Source organism: Aedes aegypti, chromosome 2 (genome assembly GCF_002204515.2).
Source record: "Aedes aegypti strain LVP_AGWG chromosome 2, AaegL5.0 Primary Assembly, whole genome shotgun sequence".
Classification (NCBI taxonomy): Eukaryota; Metazoa; Arthropoda; class Insecta; order Diptera; family Culicidae; genus Aedes; species Aedes aegypti.
Genome location: NC_035108.1, coordinates 431,453,641 through 431,481,342, shown reverse-complemented (window position 1 = coordinate 431,481,342; position 27,702 = coordinate 431,453,641). Strand labels below are relative to the sequence as shown.

The window sequence follows — 27,702 nt, the reverse complement described above, 5'->3', positions numbered from 1 at the left end:
CCATCTACAAGAAGGGCGACAAACTGGAATGTGAAAACTATCGTGCGATCACTATCCTGAATGCCGCCTACAAAGTGCTATCCCAGATTATCTTCCGTCGTCTATCACCAATAACAAATGAGTTTGTGGGAAGTTATCAAGCTGGTTTCATCAACGGCCGCTCGACAACGGACCAAATCTTCACTGTACGGCAAATCCTCCAGAAATGCCGTGAATACCAAGTCCCAACGCATCACTTGTTCATCGATTTCAAAGCGACTTATGATAGCATCGACCGCGAAGAGCTATGGAAAATAATGGACGAGTACAGCTTTCCCGGGAAGCTCACAAGACTAATAAGAGCAACGATGGACGGTGTGCAGAATAGCGTGAAGATTTCGGGTGAACATTCCAGTTCGTTCGAATCCCGGCGGGGACTTCGACAGGGTGATGGACTTTCGTGCCTGCTGTTCAACATCGCGCTAGAAGGTGTCATGCGGAGAGCCGGGTTCAATAACCGAGGTACGATTTTCACAAGATCCAGCCAATTTGTTTGCTTCGCGGATGATATGGATATTGTCGGCAGAACATTTGGAACGGTGGCAGACCTGTACACCCGCCTGAAACGTGAAGCGACAAAAGTCGGCCTGGTGGTGAATGCGTCAAAAACAAAGTACATGCTGATAGGCGGAACCGAGCGCGACAGAGCCCGCCTGGGAAGCAGTGTTACGATAGACGGGGATACTTTTGAGGAAGTTGATGAGTTCGTCTACCTCGGATCCTTGTTAACGGCTGATAACAACGTTAGTCGTGAAATACGGAGACGCATCATCAGTGGAATTCGCGCCTACTATGGGCTCCAGAAGAAGTTGCGGTCGAGAAAGATTCACCCTCGCACCAAATGTACCATGTACAAAACGCTTATAAGACCGGTGGTCCTCTATGGACATGAAGCATGGACCATGCTGGAAGAGGACCTGCAAGCACTTGGAGTGTTCGAACGAAGGGTGCTTAGGACGATCTTTGGCGGAGTACAGGAAAACGGTGTGTGGCGGCGGAGAATGAACCACGAGCTCGCTAGGCTCTTCGGCGAACCCAGTATCCAGAAGGTTGCGAAAGCCGGAAGGGTGCGCTGGGCAGGGCATGTTGCAAGACTACCGGGCAACAATCCTGCAAAGATGGTGTTCGCGTCGAATCCGGTTGGCACAAGAAGGCGAGGAGCACAGCGAGCGAGGTGGCTTGAGCAGGTGCAACAAGAACTGGACTCAAATCGAAGTTGGAGAGACACAGCCATGGATCGAGTAAATTGGCGTAACATCGTTAACGAGGTTTTATCAAATTAATTGATGTAATACCAATTAAATAAATAATAATGACGGATCGGCGTGATGAAAAACAGCCTATTACGATAAGAAATTGCAAAAATACTTTCTAACATTCTAGACGCTAGGCTTGCAATGTTCAACTTTTATAAGTTCACAAAGAATGAAACATTTTCATTAGAAAACAATTCCTGAAGGAAAATAATGGTGATAGTAGCAGGCAGCTTTACAATGGAAACTAATGCTCTCCTCAAATATAGCAAACACTTTGCACAATTCCCGAAAAACTTCAAGTCCCGGTAACTATCGTAAAACACTTGCGAAGTTTTTGAAAATAATTCAACAACGTAAATGACTAATACAAAGTTATATATTTTTTCGCAACCCCCCTGACATTCACTCACGACTCCCAGGGGGTGGCGACTCTATGCCATAAGCTTTAAACGCGTTTGAAGGTTTTTCCTTGTTCCCAATAACGATTTGCTTCGAGGTCAGCTAAGAAGAACATTGCTACAGCGTAACGCCAATTGGGTCCTAAAGTCCTGTCCCAATTTTAGTGCCAAACGCTTAAGTTTAGGCCAAAAACACATGTTTACTCAATTTTCTAATGTTTTTCGTTGGTTTAAGCCCAACATTTTTTTTTTAGATTTTGTCACATATTTTGGCTTAAACTCGAATTTTGGGTGTATTTTGTTTTCCGTGTCCCTTACGAAATGTCAGATAGGAACAACCCCAGTGGTCGAACTAAAACCCCTGTGGTGTTTTTGTCGACTAAGCGAACGTCAAACATGATCAAAAGTGTCAAGGTTCATTTATGGACCAAATTTTTAAATTAAAGTTTAAACATGATATAGCCATTATTTGAGCGGGAAAAATTGCTAAAGTAATTACAGTAACATGCTTTTTCGTGTTATTCAATAAAAACAAGATTTCATTACAAATTTTAGGACCCAATTGTATTGCGATTGTTCTCGATATTCAGAACAAACACCGTTCCTTGCAGCTTCAAAGCTGTAATTGATTGAATTAATGATTACAAAGTTCACAGTTACAGTATACAGTTTAATCACATTTTCAGTGTTCTATTTAAGATTCTTCGCTGAGATTCGTTCATCTGTCACACCGTCAAATACTATCCTACATGTTCAAATAATCAGTAACTGATACAATTAATTCACATGGGTATTTTAGGTTATCTCAACTTGGCAAAGAATAGATTAACAGTTCCTGACAAACATACCTCAGTTAACTACCGGCTCTTCACTTACTGCGTGGGATTTTCGAGATTAATTCACTGTGTTATCTAAAGTCAGCATCGGCAAATACTTCAACACCTAGCGGCGCCGAAACTCGTCCATGATATTCTTACCGATTGCCCAGCTGTCTCGGAGGGTGACCGACTGATCAACTGTACCTGTTGGTTGTTAAGGCGAAGTAGGCCGTCATTGAAATTGGAACGCGTCTTCGATGATGACGGAAAGTTTGTTTGTTTGACAGCTGGCGAGTTTGTTTTGGTTATAGACTGATACTGCCTAGCAACAACGTCCCATAATCATTCATTCTCTTCGAAAACTTTCGCTTATCAGGCACATCGCATGTATAGTTTTTGGTTCAATTTCATTGTTTTTATGATTCACTGATTTCAAGTGTAGTGTGCTGCAAAGTTAGAATGTTCTTTTTCACGCATACGGTTCACATTTCAATAATTTCTTCATAACTTTTTGAGTTAGTTTCAACACTGAAACGAGCAATGAATAGTCCTTGCTTAGCCTGTTCGTATTTTGTAACATATTGTACACAATGAAAACAGCTTCTGCTTCAAATCCTAACACCGAAATGTGTGTATTTCTACATAAGAGATGAGAATTTAAGTCCCACAAAGGCTAATGGACTGCTGTGTTTGTTGCAGTAAACAATTGCTAACAACCCCATAGAAACGGTAGAGTGAACACAAACCCGCCAACTCGCCAGCTGTCACTTCCACCTTCCCCGCAGCTAACCACACCGCGCATCCACTGAGAGCTTAGATCGGTAAACCTGTCATTTTAAAAATCTTGTATATCACCTTCTTAATATAGTACACCGTGCATTTGACGGTGACGATTGTCTAGCCTGCTTTGAAGGGCTTGTGCAATCTCAGTTTTCATCCAAATGCGCTCCAATTTTGATAGGACTCTCATGGTTTGATCTACAATCGAATGAGCGGTGTGGAGCAAAAACGATTTTTGAACCACCCTAATAAGTATATCAATTGACATTAATCTGTAAACTGTAAAAATGCTCAAAGAACTCTAAACTGAGAAGCTGGCTTTGTCCCAATCGGTGTGTAATACCAGACAGATTAAAAACAATAAAAAAACAGACATGAAAAGAAATACTGGTTTGTTCGTTTAGATACAGTATGGCCCAGAAAAAAAGCAAAAATTGTTTGAACGTGATCTTACCATCTACATGCCTTATTTTCATTGTTTTTGTTTGTTTATGTAATTTCTGATTACTGTTGTATATTCTGACATATCTTCGCTATTTTCGGCATATTTTTCTTACTGTCCTAAATAATGTAATAAAGCAAAGAAGTTTAATGGTTTTGTCCACTCAAAGTTAGAAACAGCGACTGATTGTCGTATACTCCACCTTCAGAAATCGCACTTTCTCGTTGAAAACATTAGTTTGTTTGATATCAGAGGATGGAGGATGTTTTCCATAGTCATAATAACATATTTTGCCAGGGTCATAGTTTTGAAGGCGTTTGCGTCTTATGGGTTTTGTATGGCTTTATTTATTGTTAAATTTCTATAAAAAATAAATACGAAGGTCCATAAACAGACTAGTCGAGTCTAGTACACGACAATGAAGACGGCCTTACAGTTGAGGTCGAAATACGCGTATCTGTCAAAGGATACAAACTCTAGTGGAATTAAATGGTATAGTACTAAATTCGTTTTTTTCATCTACTTACAAATAATGAATAAAATTTATGTTTCGTTCACATTTTCCTTATAAAACCTACCATAAAACATGACATGACGATTTTTGATTTTTTTTTATGGGCCATACTGTATACTTCCACTAGAATTGCTCTATGGTTTAATAAATCCTAAAAAATCATACCGGACAGTAATGTCTACTGCAACAGATAACCTAATATAACTTCATTGTACCAACTTTTATTTAAAGTTTTAGTCTCCATATTGCTTTATAGAAAAAAAAAACAGTCTTTTACCATGATTAAATTTCAAAATAAAGGCACAAAAACCTTGAATAAATACAATTAAAAAATCGTTCCGGATCCCTCGGAGGATTTTTTAGGGGAACACGTCAAATGAAAGCTTAAAACCAATATTTCCAATGGTGAAAGATTTTGCCATGCTTGGTTTTTGAAATATTAGTGATATTGCGCTTAGAAAAAAAAAGTTTTCTATGACAGTGTTGAAATTCCATAATTCAATCTCGTTGGTGATAACACACAATCTCTTAGCGTATTGCTCTGTCACCTGGCATCAATAACTGAAAGCACACGTGTGTTATTAAAGCTCTGCACTTATTACGTTTTCGACTCTCTTCAATTATTACAATGCAAATCGAAAAGCTCTCTCCCTCTTTACGAACATAAAACAAAGCCATCGTTGCTCACCACCGTGTGTTTAAAGCAATGTACAGTGACCCCACGCAGTTGAATCACCCACAATTTATGAATCAGCAGCCTCCAAAAGACAAAATTATTATCAAACTTGTCACAAAACATCACTGAATTATTTTTACTGATAAGAAACTAAGTGTAAAAGTAATTCTGTGATGTTTTGTGACAAGTTTGACAATAATTTTGTCTTTTGAAATCAGCTGATTCATAAATTGTGGGTGATTCAACTGCGTGGGGTCACTGTATCACAGAGAAGAGCAAAAGCTTTTCTATAGGTATCCCCCATCCAACTCAATGACGGTGAATCACACGACTCATAAATTCCAGCTGAGAGATTGAGTTCCCCTCGCTGGAAAATCTCACTCGCCTTTCGCCCCCATTGTTGTCATCGGCTGCTCTCCTCCGGATTTCCTTTTCACCTTCGTCGCTTTCCACCCTTCTTCAATCACACAATGGAGACGCATGGTGGTGGTTTCTTTCCGAGTTCCGGAGAAGCAACAACCGAACGCATGGTTGTTGCTTCTCCGATCCTGCTGGCGAAAAAGGACTCTCCCTCTCTTTCGAAGAGTGAAAGCGTATTTCGCCGTTCGCTTTTTCGAGCGATGAGTTTCTACGAATGGCGTCCGCAAGTTTGGACGATCGTTCGCTGATGTGGTGTCGAATTTGGGCTATATAATGGTCGCGGGGGTTGGTTGCTCGTAAAATGTGCCATTATCTCCATTTCGGATTGCAATTGGCGGCATCAACCAGCAGCAGGCTACCGCTCGGCTTGACATGGCGGCGGTTTAATGAAATTCCTGGGTTGGACTCGTTAGTAGTTGACGATAGAGATGTGCGCCGTCGCGCCAGTTACAGAAACGTTGTTGTTCAAACTTAAATAATCAAAAGCAAATTCAAAATGGCAACTTCGAGAATCTTGATTATTATTTGACTTGCCAAATATCAGATTACTGCACGGATAAAAATCTGATCCCCACACCATGATTTACAAATCATGAAATTCATAAATTGGTTAGGTCATGATATCAGGATCACAAATCATGATTCCTGGAGTCATAATCATGATTCCTCATAAGCGTAACATCCAGTGTGAAAACACTAAGCGGCGCACTTTGCTTCATCTCATTCGTATCGATCACTCACAATTCAAGATGACGAAGCGGTTGTGGGGTAGAGCACGTGACTCACAATCGGAAGGTTCTTGGATCGAATCTCAAAGAGTGTGCCATTTTTAACTTTTTTTTATTTTTCTCGATCATAAACGGATGCGCGACTCAGCATTTTTGGAATTTGAATCATGATTCCGAGCAATCAGCTACAAAAACCTAACGCGTGTGTTGCGTTACGGCAATCTGACTCATGATATCATGAGTCCAAATCATGGTGTATTTTCATAAGACGAAAACACGCTGGAATCATGATATCATGAGTCATTATCATGTTTTTGGATTCTGATTTCTACCCGTGTGGAAAGTGATAATTTAAAAAACACAAATTAGTGTGTAGTGGACACATTCAAATCGATTACCAAAATAGACATGACAAATAAACAAATTCAAAATGAGATTTCCTTGCGACCCACCAGAGACTGGTTCACGTTCACGAAAACTCCCGAGGGGGTCGCGACCCACATAATAATATAGACAATGCCAGTGGGGCAAATCTAGAATGACACGATAAGAAAACAACATTTATTTACAATGGCTTCGCGGACCTCTTGAGAAATCACCACGCCCCTTAGGAGTCTGCGGAACACTGGCTGGGAAACCCTGAACTATACCAACAACTATGGCGAAAGCAGAAAAAGTCGAAAGACATTTTTAACGGATTTCAACATGATTTTTTTTTACAACTTCGCCGATTAAACGACTGCAAACCCCACCATAATAAAATAAAATAATTTTCGGCGCGCACCTCTAGTTGAAGATGGCTTCGGGGTTGTAAAAGAGTGAGTGACTTGTTGGTCGGAGATGCGGTTTCCTTGTCACGCTTGACGAATGAGGGGTGGTGTTGGAATTTCGGCTGGATGGGATGTAAGTTCGGGTTTTGGTGTGGAGTTGTGGAGCGGGTTCTGTCTCATCGCCGACCGTCGTCTGTCCTTCTGCTGGTACGCTGGATTCGATGGCATGGTGTCTTGGATAGGCAGCTTGGTGAGCTTTGGTCGCGTTGTCTAGTCAGTCGATTCGCAGTTACTGCCTCGGTCGGAGTGTATCATCCGGTCTTTCCTGGTGCTGGTGCTGCTTCCGCTCGCTCGATTGATGAGTGGCGTGTGTCGTGCGTCGGGACCTGCAGTGCGTGAAAGTGTCTGAGAGTGTGTGCGCGCATCGACTGGGAAAAAGAAGAGCTGTCGTCCTTCCAAAAGGATATTTGTGTTATGTTTTACCTTTTGTGAAGTGTCATTATGAGTTAGAGTGCGGTCCTAATTGAAGGAATTTCCAGCTTTGTTCTGTTGGATTTGAAGATGAACTGTATGCTTTTCAAGAAGCATGAACATATTTCGGTTTCGCCAAGATAAATTCAACTACTTTGCTGTTATTGCTGCTACTTCTCTCAGTATATTCGTTTGCTAATGCTGATATCGGTTGTCCAACAAGGGTCTCATCAATGGAATTCTGAGAAGGAAGGTGAACTTGGGGCGGTAAGTGTTGCGATTGAAGACTGAGCTTTGTTTCTGCTTGTTGGGTTTGTAAGCCCTAGCTTGAGAGGATATCGACAACACTTAAAAAAGATGTTCCTACAAACAAAAAATATCAACAATATCATGCTAAAAATACCTCACAAATTTCGACACAACGTATTTCGGCTAAAGCAATGCGTCAGCTGATAGCTGATAATAGTTATGTTGTCGATGGAAAGCAATCAAGGGCGTAAAAATAACAGTTTGACGTAATTGGTAGTGGAGGCGAGATAATCGTAATAGTAAACTATCAGCAGCTTCTACTGGATGCTATATGCTGGGACGGTCGTGCATATGAAGAACAAACAAACTGTTTGAATGGAATAGTTTGTATGATAGCCATACGTTTGATAGGTACCGTGCTACAACAATTGTAAACTATGCATTATGTTTGTCTCTCAACGGTAACTAACCTTCGTTGATAAGGAGTGTCACATTGTTGTATCAAGCATGGGATCGTTAATAGCTTCTCTGAGGAGTTAGGCTGAAATAGTCAAAATAAACATTCGAAGAAGTGTGAACTATTATTGAAAAATTCAAAATATGAAAGCAACTGACGATGATGGAAATGTTTACCTTCTCATCAAGAATCTTCTAGAAAGTAGCTTATCAGTCTGGGTTGTTATATTGAACAAATGCTTTCAGGTGGCTTATTTTCCTGACAGTGCCAAGAAAATTGCCAAGATTGCACTAATTTATAGACGCGACAAACATATGTTCGGATGTCCTATTGAGCTTTTAGCTTACTTTCCTCTATCAGTAACGAATGGTTTATATGAATGAAAATTCAAATTTTGATAATGAACAGTAACGGATTCCGCAATCGACATTTAATCATCCATCAACTTTAACGAATTTGCTTCGCTCCAACAAATCTGAAAACTATTAATCTTTTTTTGCTTTTCTAGACATAGGAAAGGCATTCGACGGAGTTTGGCATGAGGTCTGTCCCAATGAGGACGTAATGCCAAGAAGAAGAAGAAGAAGTCATGTCAAAATACCTACGTAGTTGGGCAGCGTCGTAACGTAACGTAATGTAACGCTAAAATTGAAAATTTTTGCCACCTCCCCCCTCCGTATCGCTTTTTGTATGAAAAATTTCGAATTTTTGTATGAGCCGTAACGCTTGAGCCTACACCCCCCCTCCCTCTAGTGCGTTACGTAATTTGTGGATACCGCCTTAGATTATTTCATTGCCTTTCGATTGCGTCATAAATAGTTTGGACATTATACATTTGTATGTTTCTTAGGGGGTGAATCCAAACTTTTGAACAGGAGTGTAAGCATCTTTTTTTACTTTTCGTCGGTTAAATTCACCATTTTAATAATAGATTAATATAAAAATTTATTCATAAACTATAAAGGTATAAAGGTAAAGTCCTGGATCACTCATTTGGACTTCTTCAAAACGGTCAGAAGTTTTGTCCATACTTAAGAATCTTGGAAGAAGGCGTAAGGATGAAGATCACCACGACGATCTTCATAGTTTCTGCACAGAAAATTAATAGAGTTCATTACGGTCTTGTCATTTTCTCAGAATAATTACTTTATTCGTCAACAAATCGTTTGTTATTCAACAGAAAACTCTATACACAGTAGATCTGTTCACTTTTTCTAATGTACCCTTGTCACATCAAATTTCGAACTAATTTATCAAAATAAGTTATCTGTCCACAAATGAGCCAATTTGGTAAAGTTTTGGAGTTGTATCAAATAGATTCTGTGATTTTTTGGACCTTTCCACCGAAATGCGTTCCTGAAATCCATGTTTTTTAAATGATTCCATAGTCCATAATGACCACTAGTCTTTTCTTAACACAATGTTCTATCACAGGGGTTTTCAGCCTTCTTAGCCCGCGGAGCACATTTTGAAATAAAATTGTTGCGCGGAGCACCTGTTCTTCATCATTACTCCGTAAGAAATCTGGATATTTTTACACACTTTAACCGATCCTGTAATTCCTATAAAAAACGAAGTAAAATTTATGTTGCTCAATCCCTCGTTAATTTAGTTTAATTTTTTAAATTTTAAATTTGAAACTATGACAATTTTAAATCTATGTAAAAAAATCATGGTTAGGAAATGTTCCTACTTTTGTTATAAGTTCGAACTTTTTTTAAGGCCTTTCTCAATGTGTCTGAATGGCTTAACCACAAGTTCATCACAATCGGAATTATTCATAATTTTGATGAAACTCGTGAAATATTCCTTATTTTTTATCGCGGTGTCAGAAAAAATTGAATTTCTGAAACCTTCAATTTTCCATGTTAAATTAAAGAAACCCCTATTTTGCAGCAAAAAGTGATCCGTACAAAGAGTACGGGAAAAATTTCACCAACAGAATATTTTTAACCCTCCAATAATAAAATATTAGCCCAAAAACTTAGATTTTTCATAAAAATATCCGAGGCACGTGAAAGTTCAATAATGATCCAGATGTTGAATATGAGACTCGTAAAAACGATGCCTCGTCTTTCACCATAGCTTTTAAAACATCATAAGGAAAAGATGAATAAAAACATCTCTAAATTATCGAGAGCACAAACCTAGAGGAAAAAAAAAAATCAAAATGGTTGCAACCAACGGATCAATAATTGATCAAATATTCAGTGTTATCGGTTGTTTTGTTCTTTAAATTTGAAGGCTTAAAAGTTCTAGATATAATTTTGTTTGGTATAATTAAGAAGGTGTTTTCAAGCGAAAAGTTGAGATATTTTAAGTCATAAGTACACATTTTTAGAACTGTCGCGGAGCATCTGCCGCTGTTCTATCATTTTGCCGAAGACACTAGGGTGTTTTGACCGCTTCTTCATTACGCTTTTAACGTAATTAGTCAAACAATCTCGAAAAAAGCAATATATTTTTACAGTTTGCCATATAAATTCCGATACAAATCTTATTATATTCTGTATCCAATTCAATTACCTATTTCATCTAAGTGTTACGAACATATCGTTCATTTTCCATTTTTATGTGGGAGTTAATTTACACTGCAAAAAAATCTCATAGGATTGCTAATACGAATGTACTCTATGAAAACCACAGTTACCGTAAAATGGGGTGAAGTTGATTACTTTTGAGCGATTCTGTTCTGTAATCCCGAGTAGGATGCATGTATTGTTATCCAAATATTTTTAATACCTGTACTGGTTGGATGTTTATCGAATTATACAAATGAAATTTTTAAGAAATGTTATCAAAAACTCAATAACAAAAACATGTTTTAGAAATTAAAAAGTGGAATTTTTGATTCCGGAGTGAAGTTGATCAATCAGTGAGACAGGTTTTATAAAACAAAAATACATGCTATTTACTAAATGCGGGGTCACTGATTCTGAATCAAGTCTCAAAAATCTTAAAACTTGTTGATAAATTGTCAATTTTAGAATTGAATGTTGTTAATTACAGAATACACCTCATTAAACGCTCAAAGGTATGCAATTTTCCTCGAAATGGGCAACACGTTCACAGAAAGAACATATTTTTTTTCCTTAGAAACGATTTTTTTTATCATCAATGCAAACTTGAAACTGGATTCACAGAACATATCTGGAATGTATAAAACAGTTTATTTGAATGGTGTATTCATATAGCCTTGGCAATAGTCGAATGTTTGCAGTAGAACCCTTCAACAGTTTTTTGAACATTTCCTAAAAAACTGTTTTTTCCATGGTATTATTATCTTGAATGGCGAACCGAATTTAGAATTTAGGAAATGCGATATCACAGAAATTGTGAAAATTTTCCCTGAATTACGGTACCCATGATTTAGACGTCATATTAGACGTCATTCATATATTTCATAACGCCGAAAATGTTCATTTTCGGCACCCATCCCTGTGTCCTATGAGACGTAACATCAGCATTATGACATTTGTGAATAAGCTTTATAGGTTTGTAGATTATAATTATTAGCTTTAGGGGAAGAGCACTAATTTTCGACCCATTCATACGATTTTAGCCTTGTATGAAAATCCGAAAATTGGCACTGATTTCTTGTAGGTCGAAAATTAGTGCTTTTCCTTACTCCCAAAGACTACAAGACTCATCACGTAATTAGTACTCAATAAATGCTTCCTCGTTGCTGGGCATCTTGTGGTGGGCTCTAGTTGGGCTCATCTGAATCTCTAGATACCTACCAGCTAGAAGGTTGAAACCTTCGGCAAAGTTGTTCCGCAGATCAAGGACTATTTGGAGGTGAAAAATATGTTTGAGAATTTATCTGCTGGGTTGTGCTAGTGACAATTTTTTTTGAATTGTCTGTATCTTAAAATCCTTATTCGTTAGAGGTTGGCGTTTTCGGCAAAACTGTTCAGCAGTACAAGGGCTATCTTGCGGTGGACAATCTTATATGGAACTTTTTAACAACATTCTCTATCCCAAGATCTAAATAAGCTAGAAGATTGGTGCAGATGAAGGGTTTTCTAACAGGGAGAAATTTATTTTGAAATGCATCCGTTAAATAAATTTAATAATAATTCAATGTGAAGATCCTGATGAGCTGGAATGTTGATTTCTTCGCAATCTGTATCTCAATCAGCAGCTGCAACTCTTATGCAAACAAGGTATATATTCTTATTTGCCCTACAAAATATCATACCTCTTTTAATAACAAAATCCACACATCTACCGATGACGATACATGTTTCCCTTACCAATGACTACTGTACCTAGAGGGCGATACTGCATTTATTCCAACGGAATAATCACGGACATCGTCTTCAGCAACTTAGCTGCACAGTCTGTAACTTAACATTAGACAACAGACAAGCATGTTCCGATGCCATAGGCGAGAAACATTCCTCACGAATAGTTAGTGAAAAGTACAACCAGGTTCTTGAAATAGATTAGTTCCGTAAAAATGTCTACATCTAGAAAAAGATTTAATCTACTCATGATCAGATAGATATTGTTCATCTGAACTAAAAGTTGTTAGGATTGATCAAGATTATCTTAACACTCAGAGGTTTGAAAAAATATTAAACTGCAGTAAACTATCTATGACTCAATTTTGAAGAAACTAAATAAAATAAATGCCGAGATTATTAATTAAACTGCGCTTCAAGAGATTATTAGGGAAGCCATTTAAACCAATTTTTATATGGTTCTATACCTCAATATAAACATTCTGGATATAAAGCCATAGAGAGATGACTGTAGCGCCATCCATCGGTTCATTCCTCAATTAGATTCCACCGTTAGACACGAACCTTAATTTTTCCTGTATATCTAGATTAGACTGGCCCAGCTCAGTATGGGAGAAAAATAAAGTTGTATAATTCCACGGGGCACCCCCAGGATTATTCTTTAAGGTTAGAAGAAGACTTCCTGAAAGATTCAGCTCATTTGGTCGTTCCATGAGCTGGCGCAATTGAGTTGAAGTTGATATGGGATTTTCAGCTTAAACATATGGGAAACAGCACATTATCCCCTTTTTGGTTCACGAAAATTGTTGATCAAGTTCAATTGAACCCAGAATGTCAAAAACACTTCTTGATGCCATAGCAAATAAAAGTGTAGAAGGTTGTATCATGATTAAAATTGAGAAAGTTGGTGTTTTAACTATTTGCTAAACTGTTTAGTATTTCTTCAACATAGCTTGGTTCTAGCCACTAAGCGCATCATAGCCACCTATGACGCTGAGCGAGCTGCAGCACAAGGTGCATGCATATATGTGATTGTACGGGAGCTTGATCCAAGCCTAACATTCAACAACTGAATGGTTAATGAAAGCGAGCTTAAATCCAGTTACAACATTCTGCAACTATGTTCATTATGGTATCAACTAGTGAATTTGTCATTCTGGGCTGAATTGTATGCGATCAACTAGTATGCGGAACGAAAAAGTGACATGGGGTCAAGTTTCAATATATATGAAACGAATATTCCATACAAACTTCGAATTGAATGCGCCAGCTGGTGGAGCAACCAATTCAGTTGAAAGTTTGAGAGAGCTTTTTTCTTACCCTAAGGCACATATCTAAGGGGTGCCCCGTTGAGTTTTACAACTTTTTTGTTTAAGGGCCAGTCAGAATAATAGTAGTGAAAGCCGATTTTCATACAAAATGCTCAACTTTGGCATGCTGTAACTTTGTTTCCATATTAGCAATCGGCATGAAATTTTGGCAGTGAACTACAAATATACTCAATTTCAGTATCACAGGATTTGAAAATTTTCACACTACCGGCTGAAAAGTTAAGCACTAAGTGAAATCGCTCAAAATAATAGTAGTTTTAATAATTTGAATATCTGCTGTATTTTGAATTTTTGAATTTTTCTTTATTCATCATTTCAACCACTCCCACCCAAGTTATAAATGTATGAACAAGCCAGTTTTTTGTAAAATTGTTGCTGAACAAAAATTTACAAAAGAAAAACTACTATTATTTTGAGCGATTTCACCTGGTGCTTAAGTTTTTAGCCGGTAGTGTGAACATTTTCAAATCTTGTGATAATGAAATTGAGTATATTTGTAGTTCACTGCCAAAATTTCATGCCGATTGCTCATAAGGAAACAAAGTTACAGCATGCCAAAGTTGAGCATTTTGTATGAAAATCGGCTTTCACTACTATTATTCTGAACACAACTGTAGATAGTGGAGATTGAAGAAAAATTGTTCCTAGCGTTTTTACTCCCAATAAGATTTTTCCTGACCAGATAGCCCTCGATCAACTGCTCCTGAGATACAAAAGATTGGAGATTTGTTTTACTAGCACCACCTAGGGGATGTGTTTTCAATCAGATTTTCTTCCACAATCTGTTGAGCGGCTTGGTTGAAGACACCAACCTTCTAGCTGATAAGGATCTTGAGATACATTGAGACATTGAAGAAAATTTGTTACTAGCAACGCCTAGCGAATAAATTTTCAATTTGATTTTTCACGTCCAGATAGCCTTCAACCTCAATATTTGCCGAAGACACCAACCTTCTAGCAGACAAGGATATTGGTGTAGAGAAGATTGAAGATTTTTTTTCACTAGCGCCATCTAGCGGATGAATTCTCATTAATACTCTTCGTCGCCAGATAGCCCTAATCTACTAAACAGCTTTGCCGAAGACACCCACCTACATCTAATTGAAGAAAATTTGTCACTAGCACCACCTAGCGGATAAATCCTCAATTAGATTTTTCACCTTCAGCTAGCTCTCAATCTGTTGCATATCTTTGCCGATAACACTAGCCTTCTAGCTGATAAGGATCTTGATGGAACAATTTTAGTTTTACGAATTACTTCCAGGGTGCCATAAATAAAGGACCATAAAACTACAGTCAAGACACTGTTGCCAATACAGGCAATTCCCCAATGGAAGCTATTTTGAGGCCACCTGTTTTGGATGAATGTCGCTTCATCTTGAAAATGATTTTATAATAACGTCGATCTTGCCGGATACATTCCAACGTAAACAAAACAAAATAAGATTGAAAACACATCTGTAATAATTTAATTCGAAGTGCTTATTAAATATTTCAAGTAATTTATTTTGATATAGTGCTCAAATCTCCGGTGGCGAGTTATATTTACTGTGAAATGTAATGAAAAAGAAGTTAAATTGCGTGTGACCCCTCTGAAAATGGTATATTTCTAGTTGTTTAGCATTTGCTAAAAGAAACCGCCAGGTTTGATTGGGCAGTAAATGTGCTTCTAATTATATTTAGTCAGTTTCATCATCATACCATAGCATCTTACGGGCAAATTCATGGAGATAATTTGATTTAAAATTAATGAAATTGTGGCAACCGGAGTGAAATCAATATGGCGGAACCATAATTGGTAGATTGTAAGCGAAAAATGCTATTTTGTCATCATAAATACACAAATAAGAGCACACCGTTATGATTCGGCATTTGTGGATGTAAAATTGCCTTAATAAATGCTGATTGAACATGATTCAGCTTTTTTTCACTTTTTATGGTAATTAAGCAGCATTCGACAAAGTTTGACAGTTTGGGAATGCTGTTTTGAAGAATAAGATGTGGCGCATTTAGAATTGGAACATACACAATTTGGAATAATTTGAATATAATTAAAAAAAAATGAATTCTGTTTTAACTCAGATGTTGCTTTGCTTGTAAGCTTCAAAGTAAAAATAATTAAAAAAAAAATCATCCCCTTTTGTAAGAAATTGTCGGACTTTTCCCGGAATACTGTTAATTAATTTGCGCACACTATTTTCATCCGTATTTTTGACAAGTTCATCCAATTTAGTTTACAGTTTGTCGTTGTTTTGGTGATACATTGATTCGCTCTTAGCTTCCGCTTTATAATAGCCCAAAATTTCTTAATTGGGCTGAGTTGGGGTCAATTACTTGAGTATCACCTATCATGAAAAAATCCTTAAATTCCGTTTACTGTTGATCAAACAACTTCATGGTACGGAATTTGGCCACATTGCTCTAATTTTGTTCCCCATTTGGTTGTCTGCAGACATGGTATCATCGGAGGCTTCAATATCCGAAGTCGAATCCATTGCACGGTACTGGACGGCAAAAAGTTCGGGTTTGGCCAAATCGCAGACTAAAATATTTAGATTTGAATCAATGGTCCTGATTTCAATCCACCGCTGATGGTGAACAGTAACTGCCCGACGCTTCCTTTGTGGCTTGCGATTTGTCAAAATAGTTACTTCATACTTTTTCAGTACAAGCCACACAGTATTTATTGAAAAACCTAACACTTTTGCAATTTCTGTTCCTGATCAAGACGTTTTTTTTTTCAAATTTTCGAGCACAATTATTTCCCTTTTCTCTTCTTCCATGTTGAATTTCTCAGAAGTGCGTTCGAATTAAGCTGCGAAAAAAATCATGTGCCGTTATTATTGTTATAGAGCACACATGGACGGCTCAGCTTCTAAATTGGACCACTAGAGTCATTGTAAGAACCAAACATATTTGTTCCAATTCTAAGTGGGCCACACCTTATACGCAAAAACAATGAAAACGGATATGACTTTTGCATTATCCCATTAGGAATAAGTGTTCTTTAGTAATAACGCAATATTAGTGATGTTATGTTGGTGTGGCAAATATTAAATTTGCAATGCTAATGGTGTTTTTGCATCTTACAAGACCTAAATACTGATTTGAGAGGTATAAAATTTATATATATATATTTATTATATTGTTTTTTTTTTTTCTTATAGGCACTCCGTGCTCGTGGCTACTACTGTGCCGGACTCAGTTGATCTGTAGCTTCTTTATCGATACCGATCTATTTTCAACTTATCTATACACGCTAAGCCTGCTCAACGCAGTGCATGTGTAAAAACTACACAGAATGAGGAAACCAATGCAGGACTCTCTGGCTGAGTGAAAATTCTGTGTAAGTCGCACTCATGCTGTGTGTAGCCGATGTGTTGGCCTTCGGCTGTGCGGGGATCGATGGAAATGGAACTGTCAATCTCTCCCGCGCGGCAGCAAACAGTTAGCCGTTGGTAAGATGGGGAGTTTTCTGTGATTTTTTTCAGGCAAAAAGCCGGAAGATGGTCGAAAATGTGGATGTTTTTTCCCCATTTGCTTCCGCTTCGGCTATTCGAATGAAAAAATCTCTGAAAACTTGAAAATTTGAATGTTATTTTTAATGTTTTCAGAAGCAAAACAAAAATGGAAGCGAATTCCGCATTCCAAGCGTTCCTCCTCTGTGCGCATTTCACTCATTCGGTTTGTTTACCACCGTTTGCACAAAACTGTGTACAGCCCCCTTTGCACAGAATCTGTGCTGCATGAAGAGAGACTGATTTTGTGTACTAGGCACTCATTTTTGAACGTGACAAGTTTAGCGTGTATTTACACCTAGTTTCACTCTCTCCTACTCTTTTACTCTCACACCGAGCAGTTAGGAGAGAGCTCTGCTATTAGTGAGGCTAGCTGCCTGCGAAGAGGGTCAGTTTGTCTCAGTCATCATCTGATACTGACGGAGGATGGATGTGCTCCCCAAAACACAGTCCTCCGTGAGGTGTCTTCTGGTGGCTGGACGGGTTTTTTTTAGTGGAGGGGCTGGGAATCGAACCCATGACCTTCCGCTTATGAAGCGAAAGCGTAACCTCAAGGCTACAGACCCCCCTATTTATTATATTTATATACTATAAATAAGGTAAGTTATCAGAAGCTAAGTGGAAGTCATGAAGTTTAAATGCAGCTTTTATGACAACAAGGTGCATTATATGTGTCTTTCATCATAGTGGCAACAAATAAAAATCGTTCAGTCACGGCAAAGAGTTTAAATAAGGTATTGCATGCTGCAATAAAGCTGGTTTTGTAGCCACAAAATTTTGACCTTATATTTTGGCTCCAAAAGGTTTTGAAAACAGCCTCGAGCCGAATTACAAAATATCATCTTTTGGCAACGTTGAATGTCGCCTCTAACTATTTTAGCATTCACGTAACTGTGAAAAAATATTAATAAATCCACACGAAAGCCGAGTTGCTGTGGAATTGTTACTTGGGATGTCATCGTCAGATAGCCCTTGATCTGTTGAACAACAACTTTACACCAATTTTATAGCTCATTTGGATGTTGAGATACCCGTTTGAGGCCAATTTCGGACCCCTCGTGTTCTCGCTTTTTCCGTTACCTAGAAAAGAGGGAGGGTCTTAGCCAAGGAATGTAAGACCAACTAACTCCATTAACTTAAAAATTTATATCAAATTAATTGATCTTCTAGTCTCCGAATAGTAATCATTTAAAATTCAATGTTCGTCCCGAGATTTCAAGGGTTAACATGAAATTGAAACATTGTCTTAAGGCGAAACTGGAGGCTTTTCCGTTGGGATTAACATAGCCAGCTTTCAAATTCAAATTTTCTTGGTAGTAGTGAGCTCATCCAAGTACTGCTATGGGGAGTATTGTAATCGCGTGTAATTCAAATAACGGAAAATATAAGAATGCCATAATCGGGTTGACATTAACAAAACAATTACTCAAGGAACTGAAATAACTTACTTTAGGCTGAACGACCTTGGTAACCTGTCACAGTAGGGCAAAATATCATAATTTTCAGTCGATTTCTGAACCTTTCTCTATCTTTCGACGAAAACAGATTTTGAAAATAATGAACCAAAAAAATATGAAAAATCGTGAAAGCCGAACATGGAAATCCAATCCAGTTTCGCCTTAAGTACAATCTTTAGATTTTCAAGGAAAGCTGTACTACTCTTCCTGGAAAGAAAGCTCTGCAGAGGATGCAAAATAAAGTGTTGAATATGATTTCGTAGCTCACTACCTGGTATAGTACCAATGAGTTGCATAGCTTCATATAAGTAACTCTCTATACAGTGCCACTATCTTAATAAAAATAAATTTCAATCCATCAAAGCATATTCATTTCGCGAAATTTACCCATTTCCTACCCAGAATCCCTTCCTTGTTAACGCGGTCGATTGTACTTTCATCTTCGGAAGCTCATAACACGCCCTAATGGCATAATTATAACAAACGAGGTTTCCCAAACCCCATTCCGAACCACCACAAAAACGACGAAAACGACGATGACGATGATGACGATGCCGACGATGATTTTCCAGTGGTTAAGCAATGAACTGACGGAAGCAGAAAAAAAGGAATACCCTCGATGATGGATTAGAACGACGAGTACACTTTAATCCGCTTCGCCCAAGAGGGGCAAATATTTTCCTTCGACTTGGCTGGGTAAAACCCTCTCTAGAAGTGTACTCGTAGTACTTTCAGAAAATAGAGACAGTGCCTCTGTGTACAACAGTCAGCAAAGCGAGCGAAATAATCTGCTTCGACGAGTTTAGGGGTGAATATGCTCAAGCCAAAGCTTCCAGATCCGCGTCGAAAGCAGAAAGGGGATGGGTTCGACGTGCTTCTAAGGATTCACTGTATTGATCTAACTTTGTATTACCCATGTGTAATCAATGACTAAATGTCAAACATTGGAACACCATCCAAATCCATAAAGAAATGGATTGCGTTGATGCGTAGTACAGTAAATGAAGCAATTTATGAAGAGACTGTTTAGACTGAAGTTTCCCCGAAATAAATTGTATGTCACGGTTCAAGGAAATCTTCGGTTACTGAAATTAGAGTAGTATTAAGATAATTGCCAATTATATTGATGTTAAACATAATGTTGAACTTGATTGATAACAATACAAGTGATTTCGACTCTGTTACGCCCTATGGGGTTTGAAACTGCCTACCAAATAAACGGGATGGGTGAAAACAGTGGAAACTGCTTCGCATTTTTTTTTCAAAAATGTTGTCTTCAGCATTTATTTCAATTAAATAGTCGTGATACGAGATCCTTAATAAAAAATAATCTATAGATTTATGTAGAAAATGCCTTGAGCTTGGGGTCTTCCTTAGCCGAGTGGTTAAAGTCCGCGGCTACAAAGCAAAGCCATGCTGAAGGTGTCTGGATTCGATTCCCGGTCGGTTCAGAATCTGTTCGTAATGGAAATTTTCTTGACTTCCCTGGGCATAGAGAGTTCCTGCCACACAATATACGAATGCAAAATGGCAACTTTGGCAAAGAAAGCTCTTAGTTAATAACTGTGGAAGTGCTAATTGAACACTAAGCTAAAAAGCAGGTTTTGTCCCTGTGAGGACGTAATGCCAAGAAGAAGAAGCCTTGAGCTTGATTGGCCGTCCGTGGTTGCAACTCCAGTATCACTAGATCAGCTGCACTTACACAAGGAACCAACCAGATGACTGGCCCACAGTAGGTCAGATATACCTCTGCATCTACGCCAGTTCATGCGGGAAGGTGAATGGGTGAGGTAATTTTATTGCAGGAGGCTTACTTTGTGTTAGCAAACTGCCTATGTATCAGGCTTAAGGATAGGCGTGCTATAATGATGGAATAATGGAAGCGTTAGGAAACGGTTTTTTTTGTCCGTCTCTGGTTCTAGCAAATTCTATGAACGAATAAATTTATAAGCAAGTGATAAATACATTAACAAAGTACGAGGAAAGGGATAGGCCGGGGATTGAACCCATGGCTTTCTGCTTATGAAGCAGAAGCGGTGGTCATTAGACCTCGTCTGTCCTCCTTCGCTCATTAAATTATATTGGATATTCATTGAACTACAACAATTTTAGCTAGGTCAACTTTGAGCCCTAGTATCCTAGTAGGATAAATGTCGACTTGCGTTAAAATATTCTACATTTATAACATACATTACAATTAATAAATAGATGAAGATTTTTTGTAATCACAGTATCTACCTACACGATTGAGAAGAAATGTTATATTCATTTTGTATGAAGTTTTGAACCTTTACAAAATTCTCTTTATCTTCCAGATGTTACCTCAACAACTGATTATCAATTAAAACAACGAAATATTATAGGATAGATTTACACTCGCCATTCGTTTCGAAGAATGTCACCACAAGGGTTCACCTTCAATCACCCCCGTCGATTCATCTCATCGAGCGTGTGATTGAACCTTGAGCGGATTCCCCAACAACACACCCACACATACCATTCGACAGTTGATTTCATCGCTCGTATCTTATAACGAGGCGTCTGCCATTTTCCCCGCCGGGACCATTATCACCACACACGTCGTCAAGATAGCGGCCCCAGCAGCAGCTGCAACGGCCACAGTTGTCGTTTCGGGACCCATCAAGATGCGTCTGAAAAGCGCGCGAAAAAGCTTCAGCCGGCACAAACACAAGCACGGACTGGAGTTCCCTCAGCCCAGGTAAGCGACTCGACTTGTACTGAATTTGGCTTACCGACGTTTAGCACTTGGTTCACCCTGGACAACTCGACTGCCCCGAAGGTGTCTATCTCAATGAGTCGCGTCATCGTCGGAAGATCGTTTGATCGCGGAACTATAGTGTTGCTTACAATGTGCCATCAATAGGGTGGCCCATTAATATTATTTTCTTCAAATCTATTACAATCCTGTTGAATCTAATCTAAATACGCATAACATAGGAATAAAATAACATTGATAAATTGCTTACATTTTAAAAAGAACCCGAAAGCAGTTTTGAAAAGGGAGGTGATAAAATCGGGTCATCTATATAAAAAAAATCAAACTATAATAATCTTACGTTACATTTGTTCATTTAGACCCCAGACGCTTCCGTGAAAGTCCGACTGAAATCCACCCAATCTAGAGAAAAACTGTTCCAATTACTTTTTCGGTCATATGTGGCGCTGTGTACGGCGCGTCTCAGACCGTTATTATCAGAAAAAATATTCTAGCAATTCTGTTCTTCGATTGTACTGTGGTCGATTTCTGTAGCTAAACTGCATGTCTGGACAAACATTTCTAAAGCATCGTAAAGCCGGTATTGAAGTTATGCCCTATTGATGGCATAAGCTCATGAATTCATAGGAATTATACTTATTCGGGTTTTCATTTACCTTTATTTATTTATTTATTTAATCTGTCAAAACACGATTGTAAAATGCGTTAACGTGGGTTTTTATGAAGTTTTTGTAGAAATTCCCGTTAATTCAAAGGTTCGATGGTGTCCTAGAAGAACTTGGAAAAACTGTAACAGGAATATAAGCAGAAATCTCTTCAAACCTCTCTGCAAAAAATTTGGAGAAATTTTGGGAGAATCTCTAAACTACATAACTTGAAGTATTATTGAAAAAATCTAAATATTAAGGGCATACCTTAGAGGGATTCGTGGCAGTATTGCAGGTTAAACATTTGCAAGAATTTCTCTGAGAAATCTCTTGAAGATACCTGGAAAAATGAAAACTTACTCTTGATAAAATCCTTTGAATAATTACTAAAAAACACCTTGGAATAATTTTTCGTGCGATTTTTTTGGGGAAATATAAAAACAAATGCAGGTCTAGATATTTTATTAAGTCTTTTAAAAGGATACTTGAAGGAACACGTAGATAAATTGCCGACGGAACATGAAAGTATATTTGTACCTGACTGATTTTATAGAAAAATCTATCGGCTTGTACAGCTTCCTGCACAACAGTATTTTTTTTTATCTATGTTGACGGGACTTTTAGTCCTTAACTAGTTCATCTCAAGACCAACTGCTTCACATTACTTCCGAAGGAAATCACCATTCGGGGAAATCACCTATCTCGGGGATTGGATTTGATCCCAGTTTCTCAGAGTGAGAGGCGTGTGTTCTTATCATTACACCAAATTCGTCTCATCCTGTGAAAATTTTTGAAAGAACCCATTATTGATTTTCTGTAAAAAAAATGCTATTTACTATTTGGAGGATTTTCTTTCATTTTTTTTTTCAAAATATAGCAATTCCCCCGCAAAAGTTCTTGAAGGCTTTGGGGAAAAAATAATGAAAATCTCTGAAAAACTCTTGGCAGAATCACCGGGAGTATATTCAAAGTATAGGGGCCCAGATAGCCGTAGCGGTAAACGCGCAGCTATTCAGCATGACTAAGCTGAGGGTCGTGGGTTCGAATCCCACCGGTCGAGGATCTTTTCGGGTTGGAAATTTTCTCGACTTCCCAGGGCATAGAGTATCTTCGTACCTGCCACACGATATACTAGGGTGGGGCTTATTTCCAAAAATCTTCCGTAGTCAGGAATTACAAAGTGGAAAATGATCATCGGTCCCAAAATAACATCCTGTGAAAAAATGATAATTTTTGGTGAAGGTTTAGAGGTGGCGCAAAGGGCGTATGTGCAGTTTTCCCATTTTAGTAAACTCTGAAAACTTTTGGTATGCTTTTCAGCTTGTTTTGGTAATTTTAGGACCCTAAAGGGCAAAAAACCACCTCAAAATTGCGATATCTCCACTCCTTTAGATGATATTTGACGAAATATATTTTATGCATGTGATTTTTGGCCCTTAAATAGGTTACAATGACTGATTAGTATGAACCAAGCATATGAATAGCTGGGGAGGATTCCTATGCTAGTAGAATGGAACAAAAAGCAAAGAAGAATGAGAGAAAGAACAAAGAACACAGAAGAATGAAAGGTGGGGTGGGTTAAACAGGGGGGAGGGTGGAACTGATGATATTATATTAGAATCAACTACGAAGCCGTGAAAATATCTCGGTTGGATTTATGAGATGTGATTATATGCAAGTTAGTATTATAGAATGTCCGTTTGATATAACTCCAGCAATTGCAATTTTATAATCTGAAAGAAATTACAGAGGGGGCCCAAATCCATACAGGCTCATAATCCGTACACTTAGATTCATTCCTTAGGTGTTCGGATTTTGATCCCACACGATATATCCTTATTAGGTAAATCTATGAACGATTTTTGCTTTCTAGCAATAACACTTCTTGTTAGAATTTCCACAGGAATTTCTGGATTTCCATTTCAGCAATTAATTGCGTTTGGGCTTCCAATACTTCACTTTCGCCACAACACCTTCAACATAACTTCGGACAAACGAAAATGCAGATGAAGTTCAATACATCGTTCTACATCTGTATTTGAAATCGATGTATAGAAACAACAGCAGAAGGAAAAAAATCGGTAGTCAAAATTCAAATTAGTGCACGAGCTTTTATAGGGTGCAAAAGATAAAGCACTTCAGGTTGAAAACCCCTAAAAAAAAACAAAATTAAGTCGTCACAGAACTGAAACATATTTTTTAGGACAGACCTACATGAAGGAATTTTCACAGGATGTCCTATATTTATAAAAATAATTGTATAAATTGACCATGAATTTAATAGATACTGCGTGAGGCTGAATTTTCAGGATGTACATTTTGCAACGGTTTCTTTCGATAAATTGCTATCATCATTCAAAAAAAACCGAACGATTATTGAACTAAGTGTGCAGTAAAGTGGTGTATATCTACCAGGAGAATAATGATGAAACTTCTCATGGAATTAAGGACATTTCAGCCGTTACTGCAATTTTTCCATAAAGAGTAATCTAAAATCGTATGCATGGGTCGAAAACTAGAGATGGTTTAAATTTTTTTTGCTTTTCCCCTACTTGAAGAAAAATTGCTCGAAATATCTCTGAAGTATGTAATATTAAATAGAAGTCAAGGGGTCGGAGCTGGTGTAGTGGTTAGAACACACACCTCTCACGCTGAGGATCTGGGATCGAATTCCATCCCCGAGATAGTCAATAAAATTTTAGTAGCGACATCATTCGGAAGGGAAGTTAACCCGTTGGTCCCGAGATGAACTAGCTTAGAGCTAAAAATCTCGTTAATAAAGATTGAAAAAAAATGAAGTCAATAAATATAATCATCGTTTTCTACTGGAACTTTTCTTCATTGGGTAAAATCGAGATTTTTCAAGATTCCTCAGCTACGCTCACGACATCACTAGTTTCACCCACCTGTTTAACCCACCCCACCTTACATTCTCCTGTGTTCTTTGTTCTTCCTCTCATTCTTCTTTGCTCTTTGTTCTATTCTACTAGCATAGGAATTCTCCCCAGCTATTCATATGCTTATACGGGTTCATAGTAATCAGTCAGCGTAAACTATTTAAGGGCCAAAAATCGCACGGATAAAATATATTTTGTCAAATATCATCTAAAGGAGTGGAGATATCGCAATTTGATGATCATTTTCCACTTTGTAAATCCTGACTACGGAAGATTTTTGGAAATAAGCCCCACCCTAACGATATACGCATGCAAAAATGGTCATTGGCATAGTAAGCTCTCAGTTAATAACTGTGGAAGTGCTCATAAGAACACTAAGCTGAGAAGCAGGCTCTGTCCCAGTGGGGACGTAACGCCAGAAGGAAGGAATGATATCCAAAGGAATACCCTTTGAGGATTACTTAGAGAACTTCTTAGAAAAAAAAAATGTGGCGGAATCTCCCGAGAATTCTTTTCCCTTGAAAAATTCTTGGAGAGAATCCTGGAAGAATTCTCGAGATTTGGAGGAATATCAACAACATTTTTTTATAGCAATCCCTGGAGAAATTAAAGAAACAATTGTTGAGTTTCCTTTTTGAATTTAATATCGGAAGTATTCCTTTAAGTGATCTCTGGAAAAATGTCTGTAGGGAACTCGGATTTGAGGAATTCCTCAATGAGTTCATTGTGCAACGCTCTTGAAAACCCTTCTTTTAAATAACTCTCGCTCAGTGAAATTCTTTATTTGTGAAGCAGTTCATGGAAATAATCATTGGAGAAATCCTTGAAGAGAAACTCTTGTATAAAGTTCCTGGAGATACGACTGTATTTTTTGTTTTGGAAAATCTCATATTCGAATACTACTTAGAACAATTTCTTGAAGAAACTGCTGAAAAATATCTAGTAGGAAGTCCAGGAAAAAAATCTGCACGGATATAAATCAGAATCTCAAAATACTATTATAGGTCATGATATCATGATTCCAGTATGATTTGAACTCGTGATATCATGTTTAAATTGAAGTAAGTACAAGCTTTAAGAATCCATCATTTCTAGTCCATTCAACAATGTTTCACAGAAAACGTTATAAAAAGATGGAAATTTAGGGGATTATGGGGCCAAATGTTCAGTGAAATATTTTTGAAGAGGAATTTTTGTTTTAAATTTTTTCAACGAGTTTTTTATTGAAATAAATTCTAAAATAGTCAAATTATCATGAATATAGCTTGCAGAAATATGTTGTAGTAAAATTTGTAGAATATGTATGATAATTATGTATGCTCTATGCAACATATTGTGAATAATTTACCTTCTTATATCACGAATTCCAAACATTTCCAAACGATGTGCGATAGTTTGGGTAAACGATATTAATCTAAATGATCGATTACCGTTAGCCTCATTGATAGGAGATAGTGGGAGCATATAGTTTTTTGGCTATTTTTGCCCCAATTCCCCTAAACACGATTTCTTTCGTAATTAATCCAACTTTTTCTCGCAGATCAAATTTATTGTGTACTGAATTGTTTATTCTGTATCTGATACAATATTTAAATCATAAAACATAGGAGATTTTGAGGATCTTTTACACATAAACAAAAAAATAACCAAAAAAAAAAAAAAAAACAAAAATGAATCTATCAAGAAATCATCAGCCGTTTTTTTCTGATTGCAACAAATTGCTCAGGATCAGGTTAGTTACTCAATCATTACTGTAGCAATTTCGTGAAAGTCAAATTGCATTTTACAAGAAATTATTCGGGAAATAATTTTGTCTTTTTATGGATATTTGGTATTCAATATTCTAATTGCCATCATACACTACAGAAAAAGTTATCATAAAAGTGATAATGCAGTTCCCAGACAACCAGAAGTCGCATAACAGTTTACGAACAAAGTCGTTTATTTACACAAATTTCATCACATCCGCACAACATGGTGGATAATATCGTTTGATCGATGAGTTTCCTCGCATAAAACGCTATTTTATGAGTTCATATGTACATTTTGTTTCGTCCCGTATAGTCGTACAAAGTAAGTCGGATCAATCCGTAGCAGCTGTCAAATCAATTTTGTTATCATAAATTAAGTCGCATAAGAGTACAGACTAGTTCGCAATAAAATTTACACACTCGCATTACATGTTAGTTTTCATCATATAAAATAAGCACGTATATCGCCTCCACTTTTGTACACATAAAGCCTTTTCGCAACATCTTATATGTGAAACTTTGCGCACATAAGCATCGCATAACGCAAAAGGTGATTTCGTTATATGTACATTCTGGTTGTCTGGGTTGTTAATAATGCCCAATTCTAGATTTTTCCAAAATCGATCATTCATTTCAGTAGTATAATTTATAGTTACTATGTTTGTTATGTTGCCTCTACCTTCGCTGTTAACAGATTGCTTGTTGACATGCTCATGGTGAACCATACTTTGTTAATATTGTAAACAGTAATTATGGTTACATCTGTTTGACTGAATTTCAAGCAAGAGCTTTCTAAAATGCATAACATGAAGAAATTTAAATTAATTAACTCATTACGCGTAGTAAAGATGGACAAATCATGGGTGAAAATATGAAAAAATCCACGAGCTCGACTGGGATTTGAACCCAGGACTCTTGTATGCTAGACGAGCGCTTTACGGGCTCGGTAGCTTAGTTGGTAAAGCGCTCGTCTAGCATACAAGAGTCCTGGGTTCAAATCCCAGCCGAGCACGTGGATTTTTTTCATAATTTCACCCATGATTTGTCCATCTTTACTACGCGTAATGAGTTAATTAATTTAATAACCATGCGGATTGGA

At 37.6% G+C, this 27,702-nt stretch overlaps 1 protein-coding gene across 2 annotated transcripts in view; it reads left to right on the top strand.

Moving 5' to 3' along the window:
* The first annotated feature begins 7,152 nt into the window (after positions 1-7,152).
* Positions 7,153-27,702, top strand: part of LOC5569869 (P protein) — a 118,725-nt gene continuing 98,175 nt past the window's right edge. Inside the window, exons 1-2 of one of the 2 annotated variants that reach the window (XM_021847744.1) lie at positions 7,153-7,579; positions 20,887-21,290. In XM_021847744.1, the coding sequence (XP_021703436.1) occupies positions 21,217-21,290 (74 nt within the window). In that variant the 5' untranslated portion in view covers positions 7,153-7,579; positions 20,887-21,216. The remainder of the gene's footprint in view (positions 7,580-20,886; positions 21,291-27,702) is intronic. The other variant, XM_021847745.1, reaches the window with a different exon arrangement.